This window comes from Triticum urartu, chromosome 3A (genome assembly GCF_056163025.1).
Source record: "Triticum urartu cultivar PI428250 chromosome 3A, HENAU_Tu73, whole genome shotgun sequence".
Classification (NCBI taxonomy): Eukaryota; Viridiplantae; Streptophyta; class Magnoliopsida; order Poales; family Poaceae; genus Triticum; species Triticum urartu.
The window spans coordinates 733495592-733519194 of NC_141875.1; the positions used below are offsets into that span (position 1 = coordinate 733495592).

General features: G+C 45.6%; 2 protein-coding genes across 2 annotated transcripts in view; both read left to right on the forward strand.

Moving 5' to 3' along the window:
• Positions 1 to 22020, forward strand: part of LOC147982395 (uncharacterized) — a 63957-nt gene extending 41937 nt beyond the window's left edge. The window contains exon 3 of the mRNA XM_087514378.1: positions 21881 to 22020. Within this exon, the coding sequence (XP_087370504.1) occupies positions 21881 to 22020 (140 nt within the window). The remainder of the gene's footprint in view (positions 1 to 21880) is intronic.
• On the forward strand, positions 10304 to 10855 carry LOC147982397 (uncharacterized). Its single transcript, XM_087514379.1, has 2 exons — positions 10304 to 10713; positions 10819 to 10855. Exons 1-2 carry the CDS (start codon positions 10304 to 10306, stop codon positions 10853 to 10855), a joined length of 447 nt encoding a protein of 148 aa, XP_087370505.1.
• Positions 22021 to 23603: the final 1583 nt, after the last annotated feature.

Consider the following 23603-nt stretch of genomic DNA (forward strand, 5'->3'; position numbering starts at 1 on the left):
GGCTATTTCTTCAAGTTGGTTTTTCTGCTAAGTGAATGTGATCGGACCCTTCCCCCTCTATGCTATACTCAATCCAATCTATTCACAAATTCTTCATGTGCATTCTATTTGAAACTTGTTCGAAATCTTCACTGTGTCCTTGTCAGGTGAAGAAATTGCGAACGAAACTTTAAAACTAATCTTATCCAAATTTTCGGTTTTGCCGCTCAAACCGTTCCGCATCCCACGATGCATTTTTCTATTCACCCACGATCTAACACGATCTCCACCTCTCAGTACGTGGGTGACACATGTCATTCAAATGTGAAGGGTCAGGGGCACGTTCGTCCCAAATCTTCGGGCGAACAGTTTTTCACCGTGGCTATAAATACCCCCGTCCCCTTCCTCACTTCCTTTACTCCGCTCGAACTCTCTCTCCCGCTCGAGCTTCCCAAACCCTAGCGCCGTCGCTACTCCATCATCGCCGGTGAGGAAGAGCTTCACTGCCTCGACCTCGTCGTCGTCGTACTCGCGCCGGCCACGGAAATCTTCACTCCATCTCCGCCGTAGCCGTCTTCCTCCGCCGAGTTAGGGCGTGGAAGATCTACACCGACGAACTTCACTTCTCCACCTCACTGTTCGTCGTGTTCTTCATTCAGGATAATTAAAAGTTACTTTTACTGCCCTCCTTGTTTCGAAAGTTTTCTACAAAATCTTCAAAGGTGTTTTTCTTCAAATCCTCACACACTAAAACACCTCACAAGCCATCTGTTCTTGATTCGTTTCTCTAAGCATCATTTTTCTTCAAGATTCCTCAATTGTGTGGATCTTTGATCTATACAACTCTGTTACCTAAGACAAAGAACGCTTACTGAAATTCTTGAAGACTCATCTGGTCAAATTCCTCAAACTTGTTTTATTTAAAACCTTCTAAGAACGCATATGACCTCTCCAAATTCCTCGCAACTATACTCTGTTCACAGGTACTCATGTCTGCTGCTGAATCACTAGGTTCTCATCAACTTAACTCATTTGCATCGTTCCTCGAAGAAAAATTGCATACTTCTTCAGAAAATTCGATTGTTCAAATTCCTCAACTGAAGAATATGGCAGAGGGAAAGAAGCCGCAGAAAGGAGGAAAGAGGCATGAGGTCATGACTGCTTTTGAAATCCTTGAGGACATTTACAAAGAATACTGCACACCTGATGAGGCCAAGTTTGGCAAAGAAAACAAAAATCAGCGCAAGGTGCGCATACAGAGGATTGAAAGGAGATGGGCACGAGAATGGAGGGAATACAGATATGTAACTCCAAAGTATATGAAGAAATTCACACTCAATCCTCCATGCCCAAGAGCCCCATTGGCACCTGGCCAAGTGGTAGATCCCACTAGCATCAAACGCGGTGAGGACTTTCCTGAAGAATGGGCCAAGCGCCAAGCCAAGTTGGCCAAGCAAGCAAAAGAAGCTGTGAGGAAATTCAACGAAGACTCTACTGCTGCTACTGCCACTGAGGCCTCTGTCAAGCCAAAGAGATCTATGGCAAAGAAGCCTGCGCGCAAGCCAAGTGCTTCACCAACAGTGCCCTCACGGCCAAGTTCCTCAGGTGTGCCCTCATGGCCAGAATCTTCAAAGTCCTCAAGACCAATTCCTCATGCTGCTCCTGCTCCTCCAAAATCCTCAGCTCCTCCTCCAAAGTCCTCAGCTGCTCCGGCAAAGTCCTCAGCACCTGTGCATCTGGCCACGTGCCAAAGGACTGTAGGCATCTCCATTGCCTCTGGTGTCTCAGCAAGTTCCTCAACTGCACCAAATTCTTCATCAGGCCCCACTCTGCTGAAGACCAAGGCAACTGCTGGACGAGGTCCTCGCCCAAGTCCTAAGAAGAAGCAAGTCACCTTCCAAATGCCGACTGAAGAAGATGAAGCTGATGATGATGAACTTGCAGAAATCATCAGAGACAGGCAAGTTAGGGCCGCTAGAGCCAAAGGCACATCTGTGCCACTGCTTTTGGATCCAAGGGCGATCCTAGATTACATTGATGTTGGAAATATGCCCTAGAGGCAATAATAAATAAGTTATTATTATATTTCCTTGTTCATGATAATCGTTTATTATCCATGCTATAATTGTATTGATAGGAAACTCAGATACATGTGTGGATACATAGACAACACCATGTCCCTAGTAAGCCTCTAGTTGACTAGCTCGTTGATCAATAGATGGTCACGGTTTCCTGACCATGGACATTGGATGTCGTTGATAATGAGATCACATCATTAGGAGAATGATGTGATGGACAAGACCCAATCCTAAGCATAGCACTAGATCGTGTAGTTCGTATGCTAAAGCTTTTCTAATGTCAAGTATCATTTCCTTAGACCATGAGATTGTGCAACTCCCGGATACTGTAGGAATACTTTGGGTGTGCCAAACGTCACAACGTAACTGGGTGGCTATAAAGGTACACTACAAGTATCTCCGAAAGTGTCTGTTGGGTTGGCACGAATCGAGACTGGGATTTGTCACTCCGTGTGACGGAGAGGTATCTCTGGGCCCACTCGGTAGGACATCATCATAATGTGCACAATGTGATCAAGGAGTTGATCACGGGATGATGTGTTACGGAACGAGTAAAGAGACTTGCCGGTAACGAGATTGAACAAGGTATCGGGATACCGACGATCGAATCTCGGGCAAGTATCGTACCGATAGACAAAGGGAATTGTATACGGGATTGATCGAATCCTCGACATCATGGTTCATCCGATGAGATCATCGTGGAACATGTGGGAACCAACATGGGTATCCAGATCCCGCTATTGGTTATTGACCGGAGAACGTCTCGGTCATGTCTGCATGGTTCCCGAACCCGTAGGGTCTACACACTTAAGGTTCGGTGACGCTAGGGTTATAGAGATATTAGTATGCGGTAACACGAATGTTGTTCGGAGTCCCGGATGAGATCCCGGACGTCACGAGGAGTTCCGGAATGGTCCGGAGGTAAAGAATTATATAGAGGAAGTGCTATTTCGGCCATCGGGACAAGTTTCGGGGTCACCGGTATTGTACCGGGACCACCGGAAGGGTCCCGGGGGTCCACCGGGTGGGGCCACCTGCCCCGGGGGGCCACATGGGCTGTAGGGGTGTGCGCCTTGGCCTATATGGGCCAAGGGCACCAGCCCCAAGAGGCCCATGCGCCAAGGGATAAGGAAAGGAAGAGTCCTAAAGGGGGAAGGCACCTCCTAGGTGCCTTGGGGAGGAGGGACTCCTCCCTAGCCGCACCCTTCCTTGGAGGAAGGGCCAAGGCTGCGCCCCCCCTCTCCCTTGGCCCTATATATAGTGGGGGGAAGGGAGGGAAGCCACATCTAAGCCCTGGCGCCTCCCTCTCCCTCCCGTGACACATCTCCCTCCTCCCGCAGCGCTTGGCGAAGCCCTGTTGGAATCCCGCTACTTCCACCACCACGCCGTCGTGCTGCTGGATCTCCATCAACCTCTCCTTCCCCCTTGCTGGATCAAGAAGGAGGAGACGTCGCTGCTCTGTACGTGTGTTGAACGCGGAGGTGCCGTCCGTTCGGCGCTAGGATCATCGGTGATTTGGATCACGACGAGTACGACTCCATCAACCCCGTTCTCTTGAACGCTTCCGCGCGCGATCTACAAGGGTATGTAGATCCACTCCTCCCTCGTTGCTAGATGACTCCATAGATTGATCTTGGTGACACGTAGGAAAATTTTGAATTATTGCTACGTTCCCCAACAATTGATTTCTGGCACAAGGACCCAAACACTCCTATGTCTGACTTCAAGTTGACACCTGGTCAAAATCATATGCTGACTCATTTCATCCAAGAAGAGAAATGGAAGTATGAGCAGGCCAGGTAGATCAAGAAGGCCCAGTACAAGAAGGAGAAGTATCTGAAGACCAACGTTGTCAGAATGACAACTGATGAACTTATCAACATCCATTCTGAAATCAAAACCCTCAGCGACAACTTCAACGCCTACTATGCTGATTGGCAGGGAGCCAAAGTCAGGTTTGTCAAACTGACTGAGAAGTTCACCAATGTTGCAGTCCCATCGCAACAAGAAGTTCCTCAAGCTGAAGCTTCTGCTCAGCCAACTGAAGAACATGCCAGCACTGCTGATGACTTTAAGACTGCTGAAGAAAATGCTAGTTCCAGGGCTGATGACTCCATTCCAGCCGCTGAAGAAATTTCCAGGGCATCCACTAGCGGTGCGCCTGAAGAAACTGAAGAAGTCAGGGCAACTGCATCAGCTGGGCCTGAAGAAAATCAAACAGATTCCTCAGCTCCTCCCGCGCCTACACCAACTCCTATCCTTCCATCTGCATCAGATGTGAAGAAGACCAATGCTGCAGAGCGAGCTGCAGTGAAGAAAAGGAAAGCATCAGCTGCTTCAGAATCTTCAGCTCCAAAGAAGATGAAGCCTATGACCAGTTCATTTGCAAACCCAATTGATGCTGTTCCAATCTCAACCAAGCCATCAAAGGACCTTGTTCCTTTTGGTGAACAATATGAGATCCCTAGCGGATCGGATGAAGAAGATCATTCTGCTGCTTCGTCAGAGCAGATTGATGAAGAAATTGAAGTGGATACAATCCCTTCAACTCCTGTTGTTTCCTCGCCAAATGCCTCAGTTCACAGCTGAAGAGGCTGGCGTTGAAGAATTGGAAGATGAAGACGTGGATATTGGGTGTACTACACCTGTGATGAATGATGACTTTTGGGAAAGTCAGCACCCCAACTCTCCACTCTTCACCCCTTTACAACAAATACCTCAGTCCCCTGCACCAACAGGTCAAATGGGCTCTGAAGAAACTCAACCCACCTCGTATGTCCGTGAAGAAATTCCAGCCACTAGTGCTGAAGAAACTGCTGCTGCTGATCATGTGACAACGCAGACTGCAACTGAAGAGGAACCAGAAATTCCTCAGCCTGAAGAACCTGAGATTGTGATTCCTGAGGTAGTGATGCAACTCACTGACACTCCTCTGCCAAAACCAAAGGATCCATTTTCGCGCAAGCAAAAGTTCAAGGCTGAAGACTTCTTTGGCGAGCATGTGTTCTTCACTGATTACAACCCGTATGATTCTGCTCGCATAAGGAAGAGGCGTTTCTGGACTGCTAGTCAAGCCAATTTCTATTCATCAGTGCTATTCAACAAAGACAAAGTCTTCGATCATGCACATATTCCTCACGTGGACATGGAATCTCTGCCATGCTTCGAGCCAGTCCTCAGTGTTCTTCACGACGCTGGGCTACTAAACTTCTGCACTGATATCTGTGATTGGAATGAAGAACTCATTCTTCAATTCTATGCGACGCTGCACATCGCAGGCGATTCTGAAGATGTGAATTCATGGGTGCTAGACTGGATGTCAGAAAATACTCACTACAAGGCACCAGCAACTGAATTGCTTAGTGCCCTATCACTCAGTCCTCCCCTTGAAGGTGCTCGTTGCGTCTACAGTGAGCCTGAGCTTACAAACTATTACATGCAAGTTCTGATGAAGCCTTTGAAGCCAGGGCAGGCCCCTCGAACCAAATTCCTCGTCAAGGAATTACTCTATGTGCCTCGGACTGTCTATTGTATCTTGACGAAGACATTGAGTCCAATCAAGGGCCACAGCTCAAATGAAGAAGAAGTCGTTGGCATCATGAAGAATCTGCTTTTCAATATCATTCATGGCGTTCCTGTCAACTTCCATGATTTCTTCATGAGGACTCTGGCCAATGTCGCTATGTCACCTTTTGAGCTGAAGACTTATGCACCTTGGATCATGAGATTCATCAGAACAAGGTCTTCACTCAATTACAAAGCTGACACTCTAAACCTCTGCAGCTACTTGCCTCCAATTGAAGTCCTCAAACGGACTTATTCCTCAGCTGATGACAAAGGCAAGGCCGCCGCTGTGATAGATGAAGGCATTCGTCCATTGGATGGTCAATTTCGCTAAGCTGCATCCTACTCCACCAATGATGACTCTGCCACACATGACTCTGCCGCCAACACTCACTACTAGGAAAAAGGCTACTAGCAGCGCGGGTAAAATGGCTACTAGCAGCGCGGGTACCCGCGCTACTAGTATCGCGCTACAGCTAATAGTTAGTAGTAGCGCGGGTGAAACCCACGCTACTACTAACATTTTAGTAGTAGCGCGGGCGCAACCCGCGCTACTAGTAATGAAATAGTAGTAGCGCCTCAGATGTTTTCCCACCCTACTACTAACTAATTACGATTTGAAAAAATAAAATCCACCAATTCCATTCTATACATACAATTCCAACTAAAACAAACACATTAAGGACAGTATAACCGCATCTAAACCGAGCCCTTACAGCGATTTGTGTTTTCGGCCGTCCGTTTTTCGATCTGAGACTTCCTGGCCGTTTGATTTCGTGCGTGTGGCGATCTATGCTAACTGGCCTGGCTGTCTTTTGGGCTGCTGCTCCAGAGCCCGAAACCAAGGCTTCTCGTGCATTGGGCCGTCGAGCCATCGGCCCATTAAGGACAGTAAAAACTGAGGTCCACTGCTGGGCTTGGGGCATACGAGCGACCGCGTGAGCTCCATCCTCTCGACCCTGAACCCTCCTAATCCGATCCCGATCGAGGCGCAGCGGAGCGAATCCATCCACTCCTGAAGTCCCGATTCGAGCCGCAGATAGGAGCGACCGCTGCTGCCGATTCCTTCCAGTGAAGATGGCCGGTGTGCGTCGGTCCATAGATCCCTCGATGCGACCGACGCGGGGATCGACTGAGAGGGATCAGATCCGGCCGACGCGGGAAACACGGGAGGAGCGGGAATCGCTTGATGGCGAGCGACCGGTCTGCGAGGAGGAAAGAGGGGATCCAGCCGACGCCTCACCTTACGGAAACTGCTCTGCTCAAGTTTGAAGGGCACAATTATTCTTCAGTTTCTGCCCATGGATTCATGGCGGGTAATGTGCCCGTCCTTCCGGCTGCCTCGGATACGTGTACGTGTATATATTCTTTCTCCCTGCAATTCTTTACTCAACCTTTCCACCCGGCGGCACAATATCCATCACCATGATACTCTGCTAGGTTTGGCTATATTTTTCTCAGTTTATGAATGGCTCATTCTTCCAGCAAGCAATTACATTGTCCTGACGTCCTTTCATTCCAAGAAATGCATGTAGGTGATGTTCATGTTGGCTATGATCGACTGATTACTTCCATTTGTTCTATAAATGCCTTTTGTTGAGTATTTTCTCCATTCATGTCATGCTGCACGGATCATCCTCACTGGCGATTTATCTTTCAGCATCATACTGCTATCCGCTAGGGGTGCCTTTAGTTCACTTTTGTGTTACCGTGTTCAAGTGCCTACAGGTTTGACAGATTTTCATGTTTTGTTATTTCCATTGTGTTTGCAGAGTCCCTTCGATCACCTTAAATAAGTCGAAGTGCCCCAGCAAGTTCAGTGGTTTGGATCATTTTCGATTGGTTGCATGTGTAGTTCTTGCTTGCTTCTTGGTACACCTCTACTTTGCCAGAAATTTGGTACGATTCTCCTGATGCGCATTTACTTTAACGTATCCTAGAATAGCCATTTTTAAGAAGATTTTTTATTATATTTCTATGCATATCACAAGCTTGTGACCATGAACAGTGGGAGTTTTAGATTGTTGATCCAACTATACGTATAATCATGGGTTTCATATGAGCATATATATTGTTATGCAGACTGCTTTTACTCAAAGTTGCTCATGTAATGCTTGATTTGACTTTATGTCTAGGCAAAACCATATAGTATAACAGAGTATTTTTATTTTGTACTCAAGATCACATTTTGGAGATAGCAGCATGGGAAGAAGAATCCTATCTTTCATATTTGTGCACTTCAGAAAAGAAATACTATTCAATCCATGAAATGAATGCCAGTTTATCATTTTCCATGTGTTTTTAGCAGGTGAAGCAGCAGCCCATCTCTAGCTTTAGCATACCATCAGGGATGTGCAACTTTATTATCTTTTGAGTGATGTCCCAACTTTTTTTTCAAACAATGGCATGGCTCAAATCCTACTTGTTTAATTTAGAGAAACATGGGAGCTATGTTTGAGAAATGCTTTCAGCCCTTGCTTGCTACTGTAAGGAGGGTATCTTGTCACTTTTTTGTTACATCAAAAAGATTCAAGGATGATGAGGTGGGGTTGAGACATGTCCTCTACACTCCCCTATCATATTCCTAATCTTTGTTCATCTTATCTTTGATTCAGATTGCTTCTTTTAAAAGAAAATCTAATTATATTGCAGTTTACAAATAGAGATTGACAAGATTATAAGCTTATGGAACAATCTGCCAACCGCCAAGCCCCTCTGGGACAGATCTATTCCTGTAACACTGTATGAGGAATTATTTCTATCTCACAACTGATGATGAATACTAGATTAGTGAGGCTTTGTGATGCATTTTGCCATGACAGTTTTGGGTAGAATTGAATAAATAGAAATATTCTCACTCATCCAATTTAGATGGGTATGGTTGATGTTCATTGCCATTCACTAATAGTGTACTAATTCTTGAGAACACTAATGATTGTTATGTCTACCGCATCTTAGATGGTCAACACAGATGCACTTTCAAATCACTACTTGCATTGTGGAGTTCTCAGTTTTCCTTCAGTTACCAAATAATGCTTGGATGTGACGAATAACAGCATGTGTTTTGCAGTGCAATTTAGCTCACTTTCTAGATGTCCATTGGATGAGGAAAATAAGAAATGTAAACAAATTAGATGCTTCCATCTAGATCTGCTTTACAGTATAATCATTAATTGATATTTTATTATACAATGAGATGATTTCATATAAATTGTATCTCTTAAGTGAAATATATCAACCGAACTATGTCTAAGTTATCTAACTATATATTTATCAACGTCTAATTGAATATTTAATTTGTTCCTTTGAATTGACAAACCGTGCAGCTAGCTGCGTGGCTCTATCTCTATTTCTCCCTATAGAAAAAATGCATCTATTGTTTACCATGGTGTGCCACATCGTTGTAGAGCTTCTACAAGTGCTCTCAGAAATGCTCATTCTCTGCTGAAGTATGTCTGGTGCACAATTATTTGTTGCAACAAAACCAGGGCTTCTAGGTCAAAATTGTCGCAAGTGAACGCAATTCAATTCATTCTTGGAACATATGACTACTATAACTTGTATCCTTTTCCGTGTCATTTTATTATGAACCAGGATGAGAAAAGGCAGGATGCTGTTCTTTGTGTAGTGTGACCGGGCTGTTAGATGGAGTATCACAACTTTGCTTTTTGCGGCATCCAAAAAAACAGAAGGAATGGTCAATTTCAAATCAAGGCACCAAGCATGACCAGTTAACCTTGTGTAGTTACTGTTAACTTATTTGTTAGTTGCAGCAATATGGAGGGTATTTTCTTCTGTTATGGTATACTGTTAGCATATTTACATCTTGAGCCAATTTTAAATTTTAAAAGAAAAATGTTGTGCAACTTATAAATTCTATATCAATTTGTACATGTTTGAGGCAACCTCGTCTCGACTCAATAAAAAGCTACCGATTTATGTTTATCTACTAAAATTATGTTTATCATTGTTCTAAAAAAAATCATAGTTTTAAATAGCCGGCTATAGCCCTGCTATAGCTGTTTGAGCATGTTGCCGCTAAATGATTTCATGTACAATTTGCCGACATAGCCGTGCTATAGCCCGCTATAGCCTAGCTATAGCTGTTTTTAAGAATCGCCGCTATATGCCATAGCCCGCTATTTAAAACATTGCAAAAAATAGACGGGCGATTGAGACACAAACTCAAACTAAGTACAAGTCCATTAGGCCTAAGAAAAAACCTGCTCGACGCTCTACTTTCTTACAATCAAATTATATTCCTCTCTTCAATTATGTGCCAATAGTTTGAATATCAGAGACAAGCATAAACACAAGAAAGCACAATATTAAAAAGCTGTAAACAAACTATCAAATTACTTAATTCCCATAATAATTATTAGAGCCAAAATAGACGGGCGCGGCAACGCGCGCCTTCAACGATCTAGTTTAGGACAGTATAACTGAGCCTAATCCCAGCCCTCTCACGCCTTCTTCATTTCTGGCCGTCGGATCTCACACCAGAGTCAGTTTTGGTCGTTGGATTGTGCTGTTATTCCACGTTTTACTGCTAAATGGGCCGACTGTCCTGAAGGGCATCTACTCCGGTGGAAAAATCGCTGCATTCTGGTTAACTGGGCCGGCCACCAGGCGAAACCCACGTACCCCTTCGACCCATCTCTCACGGTGCCTCGTCAACCCTAATGGAAAAGGCACCCACGCAGTCTACCGAGGGGATGGCAAAAGCGCATGGCGCGGCGGCGGCCTTATCCCCCGACGGCGGGTACACGTCGGACACGCACGACGAGGGCCGACCGCAAGAAGAAGGAGATGGTGGACGATTCGCCGCCACCTACCCAGGTCCCAAATCAGTTGGTCGCCACAACTCCCTGAGCGACCGCATCAGCGAGTGGGTTAGTAGCATCGACGGCGAGAGCCTCTGCATCGCCGAGGACGAGGACGTCGCTGTCGACGACCAGCGCAAGGACCTCACCGACTACCTGCCCACCCAAGCTCCATCGAGGCCGGGGAGGCGTCAGGTAATAAGGGCCAGGGAGTACAGAAAAGGGCGAGCGGCCATGTCGGTCATGCCAAGAAGCGAGAGGCCATGCAGGTACGATGATTCACTACTCCTATTCTTCTGCAACTCGCTAACTTGCAATTCCTGATTCCTTTGTCCGTTGCCTCTGAATCTGATGTGCCGATTGGATTGCCGCAGGAGGCCAGGAAGGCCACAAGTGAGACATCCAGGTTGACTTCGCCATGCGGGTCGCGCTGCATATTCGTCCCATTGCCGGCAAATCATTCGTCAGCTGGGAAGGTCAGCAACCAGGTAATGCCTTATGCTTTCTGTTGTTCATTTTCCATTTCATTTCTTGATCAGCGTTCGCGTCACCACTTCAGAATGCTGTTCTCTGAAGCTTATCTTGTCTTCTTTGTACTCAAATATTTTTTTTGAGTATGCCACTATATTATTTCTTAGATGTTTGATCGACCGAGTAGATACTTTTGGAGAAAAAACTGACTCGTCCGAGACTTATTATCTCCCCGGTGTACTTAAATTTTGGTAACATGTGCACTTCACAATTATATTAGTAGAAGCATCGCTCATATTAGTACTTTATAAGTACATACTCTCCAATTCACCACGCCTGAACATTTTGATCGGTGTATCCTGATAATTTCTTAGCTTTGTGATCGATCAACATATAGTTTAGAAGCCAAATGTACTGTTATCTGAAGCTTATTATCTCATTGGTGTAATTAGCATGCTGATGATTGTACTCTCCAGCTCTCCAGGCTTGAACATTTTGGTCAGTGTAACCTGATCATTTCTTAGCTTCTTCATAGTTGATTAGACCATCAGATGCTACATCACCGATTTTCATCAATGGTTTGATCGGAGCTAAAATGGTTTGCTTTTTTGTTCCCAGGTTCAACAGCTCGATGGTCAATGCCGATCATTGGGATTCCATGGATGCCATGCAATACATGTACATATTTGATCATATCTCCTGGAACTGATCAACCTCCGTAGAAGAAGCCAACAATGTGGAGCAGTGCCCCTGTAGCCAGTACGGTAATTAGCCAAATACACTCGAATATAAATCCTAAAACACATGGTAAAATACTTAGCAAACAAAGTTATTTATTTTTCCGGTAAACTACTACAGTGTCATTTTCCAATTTCAGGTATGAATATTGTATTATTGCATGAAATCAATGAGAAGCGATTAAATTTCACAAATAATCCCAAATATGATTAAATTTCACAAAATAATCCCACATATGATTAAATTTGACAATTTGTGCTTACCCCTTTGTTGGGGCTTGTAGGATTATTGTGATAGACTAAATGTAGAATTCTCTTGCGGGTGAAAATATGTGTTGTACAAATGTTATCAAGTATTTGTAGTGCCTATTTTTATTGTTTGAAATATATTATTTTTTCCACGATATTTCTATTTTTGAGATTTTGTGACAGGGGCCTTTGCGAGAGAACTTCTTCTAGGAACCAAAAATGGTCACGATCAATCACAACATGTATCCAACTATCCATCAACCAGCCTAGAGACTCGTGCACTTGAGACCCAAACATGAACCAGCTACAGGTCCATCAGACCTAAGAAAAAAGATCAACACACTGCTTTCTTGCAATCCAATAGGATTCCTCTCTTCAATTACATACCATGATATGTAAAATGAAGGAAACAAGCACAAGAGGCAAGAAAGCACAACACCACTCCAAAACATTGTACACAATTATATACTACATATTACTTCTATACCTGAAAATTATAGAGCCAAATTAGACGGGCGCCACAACGCGCGCCATCAATGATCTAGTATTTGCAATAAACCAGCAGCATTACACATCATTACTAATCCAAGAATTATAATAAACCAGCGGCATTAGAGCACATCCTGTAAGAGCATACATATTGTCATGGCTTTTCATGCCTTCAATTAAAACACCTACACTTCTTGCCAAGTCACTTACTCCCAGCTAGTGCAAACACATTTACAAGCAAACCAAAATGCATAAAAACACCAAACAGTTGCATCCTATCTCTCCATAAAAACACCAATCAACGCTACCTCCAATCCTCAGCTCACCGGCCCGGCCTCCAGCATCTGCAGCTATGTGCTCTTCAGCTCGCAGTGCCTCCATGCCTTGGTCCAGCATCTCCTTGGCACCTTCCTGAGTGCCTGCAAATTTATCAAAATTATGCATATTCAGATCATAGATATTCAGGAAATTGGGAGCGAATAGGAACATATAAATGACATACGCATTACTATTGGAGAAGACTTGGTAAACTGCTTATACAAGAAATGACATTCATATAATTTTGACCTCAATAAAATTTGAGACATGTAACAACTCAGACTCAGTTTTATGTGTTTACAGTGTACTTTGCAATACAAGTTGGAAACCTGGAATACATAGCCAGAAAAAGATTGGTACACATAAGAAATTGATCTTAAAAGAATTTAAGAACCACAGGGTTCTACAGGTTTACTTAGCCTACAAGTTTACCTAGCTAGTTTAACGGATTTCTAACTTAAGAAACACAGGGGTCTCAGTAGCAGCGTTCAACAAACCGATTGCTTTGCATTTGGCATGCAGAGTGAGATAGAGGTGGATAATAAGTTCAAAATGTCTAAAAAGCATGGTTGTTCTGCCTCTAATTTATCTTCAGAAGATCAAATCAAAGAGTTTATGAGCACAAACTATTCTTGCTACTTAAGTCCTCCGTCCAACAATATAGGATCGTTTTGCAAGATAAACACTGAGGGAGTATATGGCAACTCCATTAAGGAATTTTTTGGTGAATACTCCCTTGAGAAATTAATCAAGATCACTCAATTTTGCTTTTCTGATTACCACTTCAAAATGGCAACGAAAACAGACAAACAAATGAATCATTGTTATGTTCTTGAGCTTGGTTAGCTTCGCCATGAGCACATAAAAAGTAGCAACTACAAAATAGTGTAACAACAACTACCAATCAAAATAATGAACTAGTCCCTCCGTATCAAAATATACGACGTTTTTTAGGCTAAACTAGCCTACAAAAATGTCTTATATTTTGGTACAGAGGTAGTATCTAGCATGAGACAAGCAGTGTGATAATTATGAAAGCTGGGAGATAACTAGGACGCAACAGAAAGTTTGCCACTTGATACCGTCGGCGTAGATAACAACGATGGTGGGAAGTTGCTATATGCGTGAGTACAATCGACACCGTGTTGAAATGTTCACTCCCTCAAACTGGAATCTCTGGAGGTCCAGGGTGAAATAGCCTGCATCATGACAGCCTCCATACTTATATAGGAGCAAGTACCTCCCTGTTGAACCAATGAAGAAGTATTGATAGTCCAGTAAAATTCTCTTCTCTCTCTGCCACTGGCTGGAACTCCCTCCACTGTTTTCCCTAATGGTATATTTGATGTAAGATGTGTTAAATGCACGCACAAACATCCCAGGCCTGCCTTCCCCTCCCTCCACAATGGCTAGTCTGAAGGCACATATAAGAACAAACAAATTTGTATGACGAAATGATGCAGTGGATTACAGAACTCCTCACTTGTCCACTAGCACATATAAAAAATTAACTTCCTACTTACAGTGGCGAGAAAATCTTATATGAATGTGTTATAATAAATAATGCTAACCATGAAGTCTTCTTCCATATAACAAAGGAGTGACGAAGACAAAAAAACCTGTAATTCAAGTACGACATGCAGTTAGTTAATTATTTGCATGTCAACAGTTCTAATGTCTAGCTACAAATCTTCAAAGTAAAGATTGTGAACTCTATTAGACATGATTATATCAATTAGACCAAATAGAAAATAATTCAATATGTTGTATATCCATTAAACGAAGTTCAATCTATCTTCTGATTATTAGTGTTTCAGTTAGGTGATTAGTCCTTCTACGGCCGCCGGTTAATAGGTGAGCCATGACTTTTTATAGTAAAAAATCCAAAGGAAATAACAGGTTACTCCATTGATCTAACTAGTAGTGAATGAGCTAGTGTAGGTTACTCCATTGAATGAACCCAGCTGGTGTATATATATGGACGCAGCCACCACCAGTGGATACAGGTTCTAGTCAAATCAGACTCAACTATTAACCGACTTGGACTACAAATTCCTAATCCTGGTATTATACTCCTACCAACGCAGCTAGATAGCTAGGACAAGTCCTAGTCGGACTCAAGTTAGTATTTTTCCTAATCTAATTATACGGCCACGTTGATCACACCTTACTAATTCTGGCCGGACACTAGTAACACAAGAAAAGCAAATCGACTCAAGCTAGTTTTCCTAGACTACTACACCGATGTAGATTTGTAGACTAATAAGTTTGGATTAAGCTAACAATGTTTATTGCTACTGTACACAGCCAGGGTAATGACCAGACTTCATGCATGAGTACTTCACAAATAAGCAAGCAAGCATATGTGTACATAGACACAGAACAGGAGTAACCACCACTTGATTTGCTGATCCATTACCAACAGTTAGTTTACTCTGTTCTGTCAGGTGAGGCTCCTGGTTGCAGATGTATTATTGCTCTAGTACTAAACTACTAATCAGCAGCAGCAGCAATAGACAAATCAAGCATGTTTGTGTCAAATTTTGCAGGTTGACATGTTATTACATAAAAAAACTCTGAAACTTTTATAGCATACCACATCACATCCATGACCTCTTCTAAGAAGTTCATATTTTTCAAAACAGAATGACAACATATATATGATCCTAGGAGCAAACAATAATATGATTTGGAGCTATTAATATCAACATAATACAACAAATCACTATGCAGGCAGAGTATTAGGGCATGTCCAGCCGCGCCCCCAACAGGCCCCCCCCCCCCCCCAGGCCACTTTTTCGGCGCCGGCGCCGAAAAAACGGCCCAGTCGCGCCCCCAGGACGCCGAAAATCGCCGGTTCGGACCTTTTTTCCGCCCGGCGGTCACAGGCCGAACCCGGCGCGCTGGGGAGCCGTTGGGGGCTCCGGCGCTAGGGAAAAGCACGCCTGGCCCACACCGACAGGGGAAAAGTCAAGGTTTTCTTCCCCCGACTCGCCTCGCACCCCCCGCGCCCTCGGCCACCACTAGCTATATCCCGGCGATGGCCGCCGCCCTACTCCGCTAGATAGCCATTCCCCGCCAGAAAATAGTAGCACTTCGCCGCGGCAGCCCCTCCCGTAGCAGCTGGGCGTTTCCGGCCGCGGAGGCGCGGTTTAACGGCGGGTACACACCCACCGAGCGCAAGGTGTTCGGCGTTTTGCCTGCCTCGGCGATGGACTCGGACGAGGAGGAAGAGCTCGCCGCGCTGCTGGAGGAGGAAGCCGCGGCCGACGTCCAGGAAGAAGAGCATCTCATGGTGCTCGCCGCCCTCGCCCAGCTGCTGGCGAGCAGTGAAAAGCCGCGGCGAGGTGGCTCGGCGCCGGGGCGGGTGAAAGCAAAGAACCGGCATCGTCTGCAAGGCTACTGCATGCTCTACTCCGACTACTTCGCCGATGCTCCACTTCATGGCGAGAGAACATTTCGGCGCCGTTATCGGATGAGCCGAAAGCTCTTCCTCAGGATTGTGAATTCCATCCGGGAGTTCGACAACTACTTCAAGTGCAAGATGGATTGCACTGGCGCTCTTGGATTCACCTCCATCCAGAAGTGCACGACAGCGATGAGGATGCTTGCATATGGAGCTCCAAGTGATTCACTCGACGACTATGGGCGCATGGCCGAGTCCACCAGCATAGAGTGTTTCTACAAGTTCTGTCGGGCAGTGGTGGCAGTGTTTGGGCCACAATACTTGAGAACACCCAATGCGGAAGACACTGCTCGGATCCTAGCCCAGAATGCAGCAAGAGGATTTCCTGGGATGCTTGGAAGCATCGACTGCATGCATTGGAAATGGAAGAACTGCCCATTTGGTTGGCAGGGGATGTACAAAGGCGCCAAAGGCGGTTGCAGTGTGGTGCTTTAGGCGGTAGCCACACAGGACCTCTGGATTTGGCACTCCTTCTTTGGTATGCCAGGAACTCACAATGACATCAACGTGCTGCAGTGCTCTCCTGTTTTTGCCAAGCTCGTTGAGGGCCATTCTCCTCCGGTGAACTTCGAGATCAATGGGCACCAATACAACAAGGGGTACTATCTAGCTGACGGCATCTATCCGAGATGGTCGACATTTGTGAAGACGATCTCAAACCCTGTGCCAGGAGGCAAGAACGCCTGGTTTGCGAAAGTTCAGGAGGCTTGCCGGAAGGATGTCGAGCGGGCATTTGGTGTGCTCCAATCTCGATTCGCTATTGTTCGGTACCCCGCTCAGACCTGGTCGAAAGATCAAATGTGGGAGATCATGACTTGCTGTGTCATCTTGCACAACATGATCATCGAGAGCAAGCAAGAAGACCCAGTGATTGACACTGAACCATACTACAGGCAGGGTCCTCTAGCCGAAGTTGATCACCAGCTACCGGCAACTTGGACTGCCTATCTCAGTATGCGTCAGGAGATCCGAGACCCACAGGTGCATAATCAACTGCAGAAAGATCTGATTGAGCACCTATGGAGGCTCAAGGGGGACGCCTTGTGATGAAATACGAGTTTTTATTTGTTGAACAATATAATTTGTATTGAATTATTTGTTGTTGTAGTATTTTGTTGAAGTATTTGATTTTTCTGTGATGAAATATGTGATAAGAAATAATTGTGTTGATAATTGAACGCCTAGACACGGCGAAACCACGCCGAATATGGGCCTATTCTCGCCCATATGGGCCGTTTATTCGTCGAAATTGGGATGCAAAGTGGGCCAATTTTGGCGCCTGGGGGCGAGCTGGGGGCGACGACTGGGCGCAAACCCGCCCCCAGCGCCGAGTGCATCGCCGGCTCGCCCCCAGGGGGCGATTTTTATGCGTCCCGGGGGGGCCAACGGCTGGAGATGCCCTTAGTCACGCTTTTCTGTGATGCGTGAGTGTTCCTACTACTAGCAGCAATGGAGGCCGGAGCTTATGCAACAGCGGAGACAAGGATGAAGCCACAGGGAAGGAAGGAACCAAGTAAGTAGCAGCAGCATAGTGCAGATTGGAGTACTAGAGTTGACACTAGAGTTGACTTCCTTATATATCACCAGGACCCAATTTTTTTTCTGAGTTGACAGCTTTAATTTAACATGGCTTGGCAGAGTTCACAAACAATCTCACATGGATGTTTTCGTCGTCGCGTTTGACAATGGTTGTCCTGAAGCTATCCAACGACAGCCCGGTCTTCTCGGCCTCGGCGACCAATGCCCCCCGACCTGCAGTTATCTGAAAACCTCAACAACTGTATCTGATTCTGAAGGTTTTGCGTATCATTTGGAACATCGCTAACACTGATAAATACATGTACTGTTGTGGACATTTGTTGGAGAACTTGCAGCTCACCTGATCGAGCCGCCGACACCGGCAGGAATGTATGCCTCGCACTTATCCCGGTAGAAATAAGAAACCTGGTACATTGACCACAAGTATCTCCTGGTAAACTGAAGACTGAAGCAACAAAAGCAACACATACAAGTTACAAACATGGTCCATGGAAAATTCAGGTTTGGACGGCGAGCCGGACGCCCCGGCGCTCTGCGGCCTTGCGGAGGAAGGAGAGCCACGGCGGCAGCCGGGCGCCATGGCATCCCTCGAAGCCGCCGCCCATGAAATATAAGGCACTCATCATGCATCCAAGGTGCTCCTGCTCCTCAAAACTAACGCCATTCCCAATCCATACAGGTTCTACCGAAACAAACTGAGCCCCAAGCACGGCCGCACTAGCTGGCTCATGAATAACGGCAGCATCCCCCACCCAAATCCACAAAATCGAGCCAACTAACGGATCCACGTCCCACCAAGCTAGCTACCCGTCCGAGATCGATCGTGGTCCGTCTAGCACGGCGTTGTTGCAGACAGGCCCCATGAAATGGAATCCAGAGAGGGAGGGAGGGAGTGGAACCTGGCGAGGGGTCGAGGCCGCCTCTCGCGGCGGCTTGCGTGGGGAGGGAGGCGAGGGCGCGGAGGAGGACGGTGAGGAGGAGGGGGAGGGGAAGGATGCGCAGGCGCGAGATCGCCATGGCCGCCTACAGCCCGGAGCCGTAGGCGGCGGTGGCGCTGGGGGGCGGGCCCTGCGCGGGCGGCTCCCCCTCCATGGCGGGTTGGGACTTGGGAGAGGAGGTGGGAGCGGAGACGTGATTGAGGATCTGGATCGGGCGTTGAGTGTTTTTTTTGGAGACACGGCGTGGGATGGTTGGTGGGGTGGGAGCAGATGCAGGTGGTAGCGTGGGGTTTATAACCCGCGCTACTACTATCGACTTAGTAGTAGCGTGGGTTATAAACCCACGCTACTACTACGGCTGGTCCCGGGAGGCACGGTGGAAATCACTTAGTAGTAGCGAGGGGTAAAAACCTGCGCTGCTACTATCGGGTTATTAGTAGCGTGGTTTCCTCAAGCTCGCTACTGCTAATTAGCAGTAGCGTTTGTTTTTAAACCGCGCTGCTGCTAAGATTCTGTGTATAAGGTTTTCCCTAGTAGTGACTGCCAAGAAAAATCCTCAAGCCACAGCACCCAGGGTGATGACTGATCGTGAACTTCTCCTCAGTCTTCATCAGAAGGTTGATCGCAATCACAAATGGGTCAAGCGTCAGTTTGGTTCAATTCTTCACAACATGACCTCAACCCACAATGCAGTGAAGAAAAACCAGTACTACCTCCATGAAACCTTCAACCGTACCTGAGCTGTTCTGTCTCATGTCTACAGTGCTGAAGGTCTGTAAAAAATGGGTCTCAAGGAAGAATTTGACTGGTCTGCACCTCCTCCGAAGAAATACAAGAAGGTCAAGGTTCCTTCTTTGGTGGCCAGCTCCTATTCTTCATCGCGTGACACTGATGAAAATGAAGACTTGGACGACACTGCGGCAGGCCCTACTTCAACAACCAACCCCGACAACGCTCGTGCTCCTTCATCAACTTGATTATCTTCAGGGGCGTTAGTCCTCAGTTTCGATCCTTTTTTTCATTCGATGACAAAGGGGGAGAAATTTGAGTTAGTCTTCAAGCGGGTCTATTATATGGGCGTTTTTTTGCTAAGTTACAACTCTCGTTCTTCTGAAACTTTATTGGATCGAGTTGTAAACTTAAACCCGATGGTGGTCTGATACTTCTGCTACGTTATTCTGCATGCTTATTCCTCGTTAATATTATTGCATGCATGCTGAATTACATCAGTCACCATATTTCATCATGCATTTCAAATTCTTCATATTATATGTCAAATGCGTGTATGAATTACAAAATATAGGGGGAGATCTCCATGATTCAACTCTTCAAGTGTGCATTGCTTCAAAAGCAAATTCCTCACTATGCCCATCTTCAGGGGGAGTTCTTCTATATCTTGCAATCAAATTCCTCAATATCAGTATTTACACTTCATATGTTTATCCTCGTTGAAAACTTAACCTATATTGTCATCAATCACCAAAAAGGGAGAGATTGTAAGTGCATCTAGTGCCCCTTAGTGATTTTGGTATATTGAAGACTTATAGGTTAAGGAACTAATGTGTTTATGAGTGTACACAGGTCTATAAGTCTATGAGGAGTTTGATATTTACAGAGAAAGTCGACCCCTAAAAATGAAGTTCTTCGACTGAAGACTTTGGTATTCTGAAGACATTCTGAAGACTTTCAAAGTGAAGAAATTGGTGTAACCTTGAAGACTTGGTATTCATTCGAGGAACATGAAGCGTGAAGACTTTTGTTTTCGTAGTTTCATTTTCTCTTTCTTGAGTCATAGGAAACACCGTACTGTTAAACGGGGTCGAGGAAATACTAAGGAAAAATTTCCATGTGATGCTCAACTCAAAATCCTACACCTACCAATCCCTTCGAGTGAAGCCATTGGAAATCTCATACAGTTCAGTCATATTCTTCAGTGACAGAGACGAAGTTCTTCTGGTCTCTGAGGAATTTGTTCTGACTGAGGAGTTAGGAATTCGCCAGTGCAGATTGCCTACACTGTGAGGAACATGATAGCCCTAAGGAATTTGTACCTCACATTTCCGACCGTTGTTGTGCTATGCGCCAGCTGTCCCAAAATATCTTATCCACCTAATGGTCATATCATTGAAGGGCATTTATGTCTTATCATGTCGGGCTGCTCCGAGAGAAACTGACAATTGAGAGCATCCCATCCTCCGAGGACTTTGAGCAAAAATCATCGAGTGAGGGAAACCCAAACCCAAACACCTACAAACCCAAAGTGATTGAGCATCACTGAAGAGATTGATCCTGCGTGGATCCGACGCTTGTTACCTTTGAAGACTATGCTTCTTCCAGACGGTTAGGCGTCATGGTCTAGAGCATCCAAGAGGAATTGTGGATCACCGAGTGACTGAGTTTGTGAAGGTTCGGAAGTCACCTGAAGACTTACCACGAGTGATTGGGCGAGGACTGTGTGTCCTTAGCTCAAGGAGAATACGGTGAGGACTGTGTGTCCTCAGGTTTTAATACCTAGCCGCTCCAACCAGATGTACAACTGAGACAACAGTTGGAACTGGTCTACCAAATCATTGTCTTCGCCAAGCCAACTGGTTCTATTTCCTCAACACTTTCATTTCCTCATCACCGTGTTGTGTGTTTGTTCATATCTGTGTTTCAAGACTTTGACTAAAGACTTTCTCAATTTCCTCAGTTCAATTTCTTCAGTCTGTTTGTCTTCATCTTGTGCTGTCATGTGATTACGCTTTCTGTACTCTGTGCTTGTCTTCATTTCATCATGATGACTATGCTTGTCTTCTGTTATGTTTACTTCTGAGTACTTATTCCGCTGCAAGTAGTTCTTCGTTGAGGAATTTCCTCACTAGCAAATTCCCCAGTGAAGAATTTCATAAAAATTGCCTATTCACCCCCCCTCTAGTCGATATAACGCACTTTCAAAAAATGTAGGATCTCTCAGTGGATAGGATATAACGCACTTTCAACAACGCACAGTTTGGGGCGTGCTAGGAATGACGGGTGGAGCATCTTGGTGTCCTCGATCGCTTTGGCAAAGTTGGGCGTGGTTGTATAGGTTTTTTCCAGGAGGGGAACACTTTTATATGATGATTATCGCTGCTATTTGCTGGGGGATCTGGAACCTCCGAAATAAAGTCACTTTTGATAAACATATTGCTCGCACTCCGCTGGAGGCTGTTTTCACTGCATGTTCTTTTATGTTATATTGGGGCAGGTTTGCTTAAAGAAGATGACAAGGTGAATTTCCAGACTGGTGTGAAGAGATTGGCTGACGCGGCTGCTGCATTGGCGGATAGATCCTTTCCCCATGGCAGACTCCTCCTCGGCGACAATGATGGGATCCAGATCGGCTAGCTGAGCTCCGCTGGTGTTTTCTGATCTTGCCTTCCACTGGGTTCTGATGCCTGCTGGTTCTGGCTTCTTTTGGTAGTATTTTGCCGCGGCAAACCCTGTTATCAGTAGTCTTATCGTTGAACTCCTCTTAGTTGGGCAGTTGCTTGTTAGTGTCATCAGGTTTTCGCCCCACGGCGGATGGTCCGCTCTAGGATCATCATGCAGTGGGTTTCCTGATGGTGCGCCAGCTCGCTCCTCCCCTTTCAGTCTCCTTTTGCTTATCTCATTTTGGTCTAGTTTTCCTCTGTTGGTAGTTGGTTGGATGACAAAGAACTTGGATACTGACTGATGTATTTCCGTTGATTGCAAAATTAATGGAAAGGGGTGAGAGCCCGGTTGGAAAAAAATGCCGATTAGAGGGAAACCGTTCAACTGTGCACAACATCTGACGCCGTTACAATTGTGCCTAGCCACCAGCTCTGTGATTCCTTGCTTCAGGGACACAGTTCCGCAGACCCATGTGGTTCTGCTAGTGTTGTTGTTGATCCAGTACACATCCAGATCGCAACCACTGATGTTCAGAATTGTTTCCCCAAGGTACTTGAAGGACCTCCCAGGCATTTTTATTGACAGGTTGTACATGTGGACACCAGATTTCATGGGGATGGTATGCCGGATGGTAGTGAGGATGTTGTAAGACCCGTAGAGAGCTCCATCACTACTAACGTCGATGTTCTCGATCACTTCGGTGATTCTGTCGCACAAGAACAGCCTGGGGGCTGAGTGGTGTGACTTCTCTTGTATGTACCACTTTCATGACTGGCCTTCTCTTGGTGCTGCAATTTTATGGAGACACTAGACCCAAGTAAAAAGACATGGTGAAGAATAGGAAAATTAAGCACCTCTATTCTAGGGGATGCTGTTGTGGTTGATTTGGCTACATCATAATGCACCACTACTTTATTGTGGTGTTGCTGCCACAGAGCGACCTCTCAAGTCAGTCCATGCCTGCTTTCTTATGCAGGATATTCTAGCCCATCGAAGGGGGCGTAGACAAGTCTTTGCCAAATGGCGCATTTCAGTTCAGAATAAACCCCATTGCATTATTGGCTTGTGGTTCGTGATGCAGAGATAGACAGCGAACGCTGTCCTGCTCACCGACAGTGACAGCTATCTCCCAGTCTTCACTCTTCAGTGCCACCCAGTGAAGATAAGCTAATTGATCGCTTCCAACCGATCTGGCTACAGTAACTGGGCCCCATCTCCTTTTCCAAAAAAAACTGAACTCCATCCCGAATTGTAGGTGGTGACTTGGTGTTTCTTTAAGCTGCAACCGAGGGCACACTAGTAAAGTGACCATTCTACTGAGAGTAAATCAACCATAACCATATAGTTCCTAGAGAAAGCTAAGTTGAAAAATGATGGTAGCAAGTACACGGACTGGGTCCGTAACTTGAGGATTATCCTCATTACTGCACAGAAGAATTACGTCCTGGAAGCACCGCTAGGTGCCAAACCCACTGCAGGAGCAACTCTAGATGTTATGAACGTCTGGCTGAGCAAAGCTGATGACTACTCGATAGTTCAGTGTGCCATGCTTTACG

Coding starts and splice junctions, on each gene's coding strand:
- LOC147982397 (XM_087514379.1), top strand. CDS start 10,304: ATGGAAAAGGCACCCACGCAGTCTACCGAGGGGATGGCAAAAGCGCAT. Junction 10,714..10,818: donor AGAAGCGAGAGGCCATGCAG/GTACGATGATTC, acceptor GGATTGCCGCAG/GAGGCCAGGAAGGCCACAAG.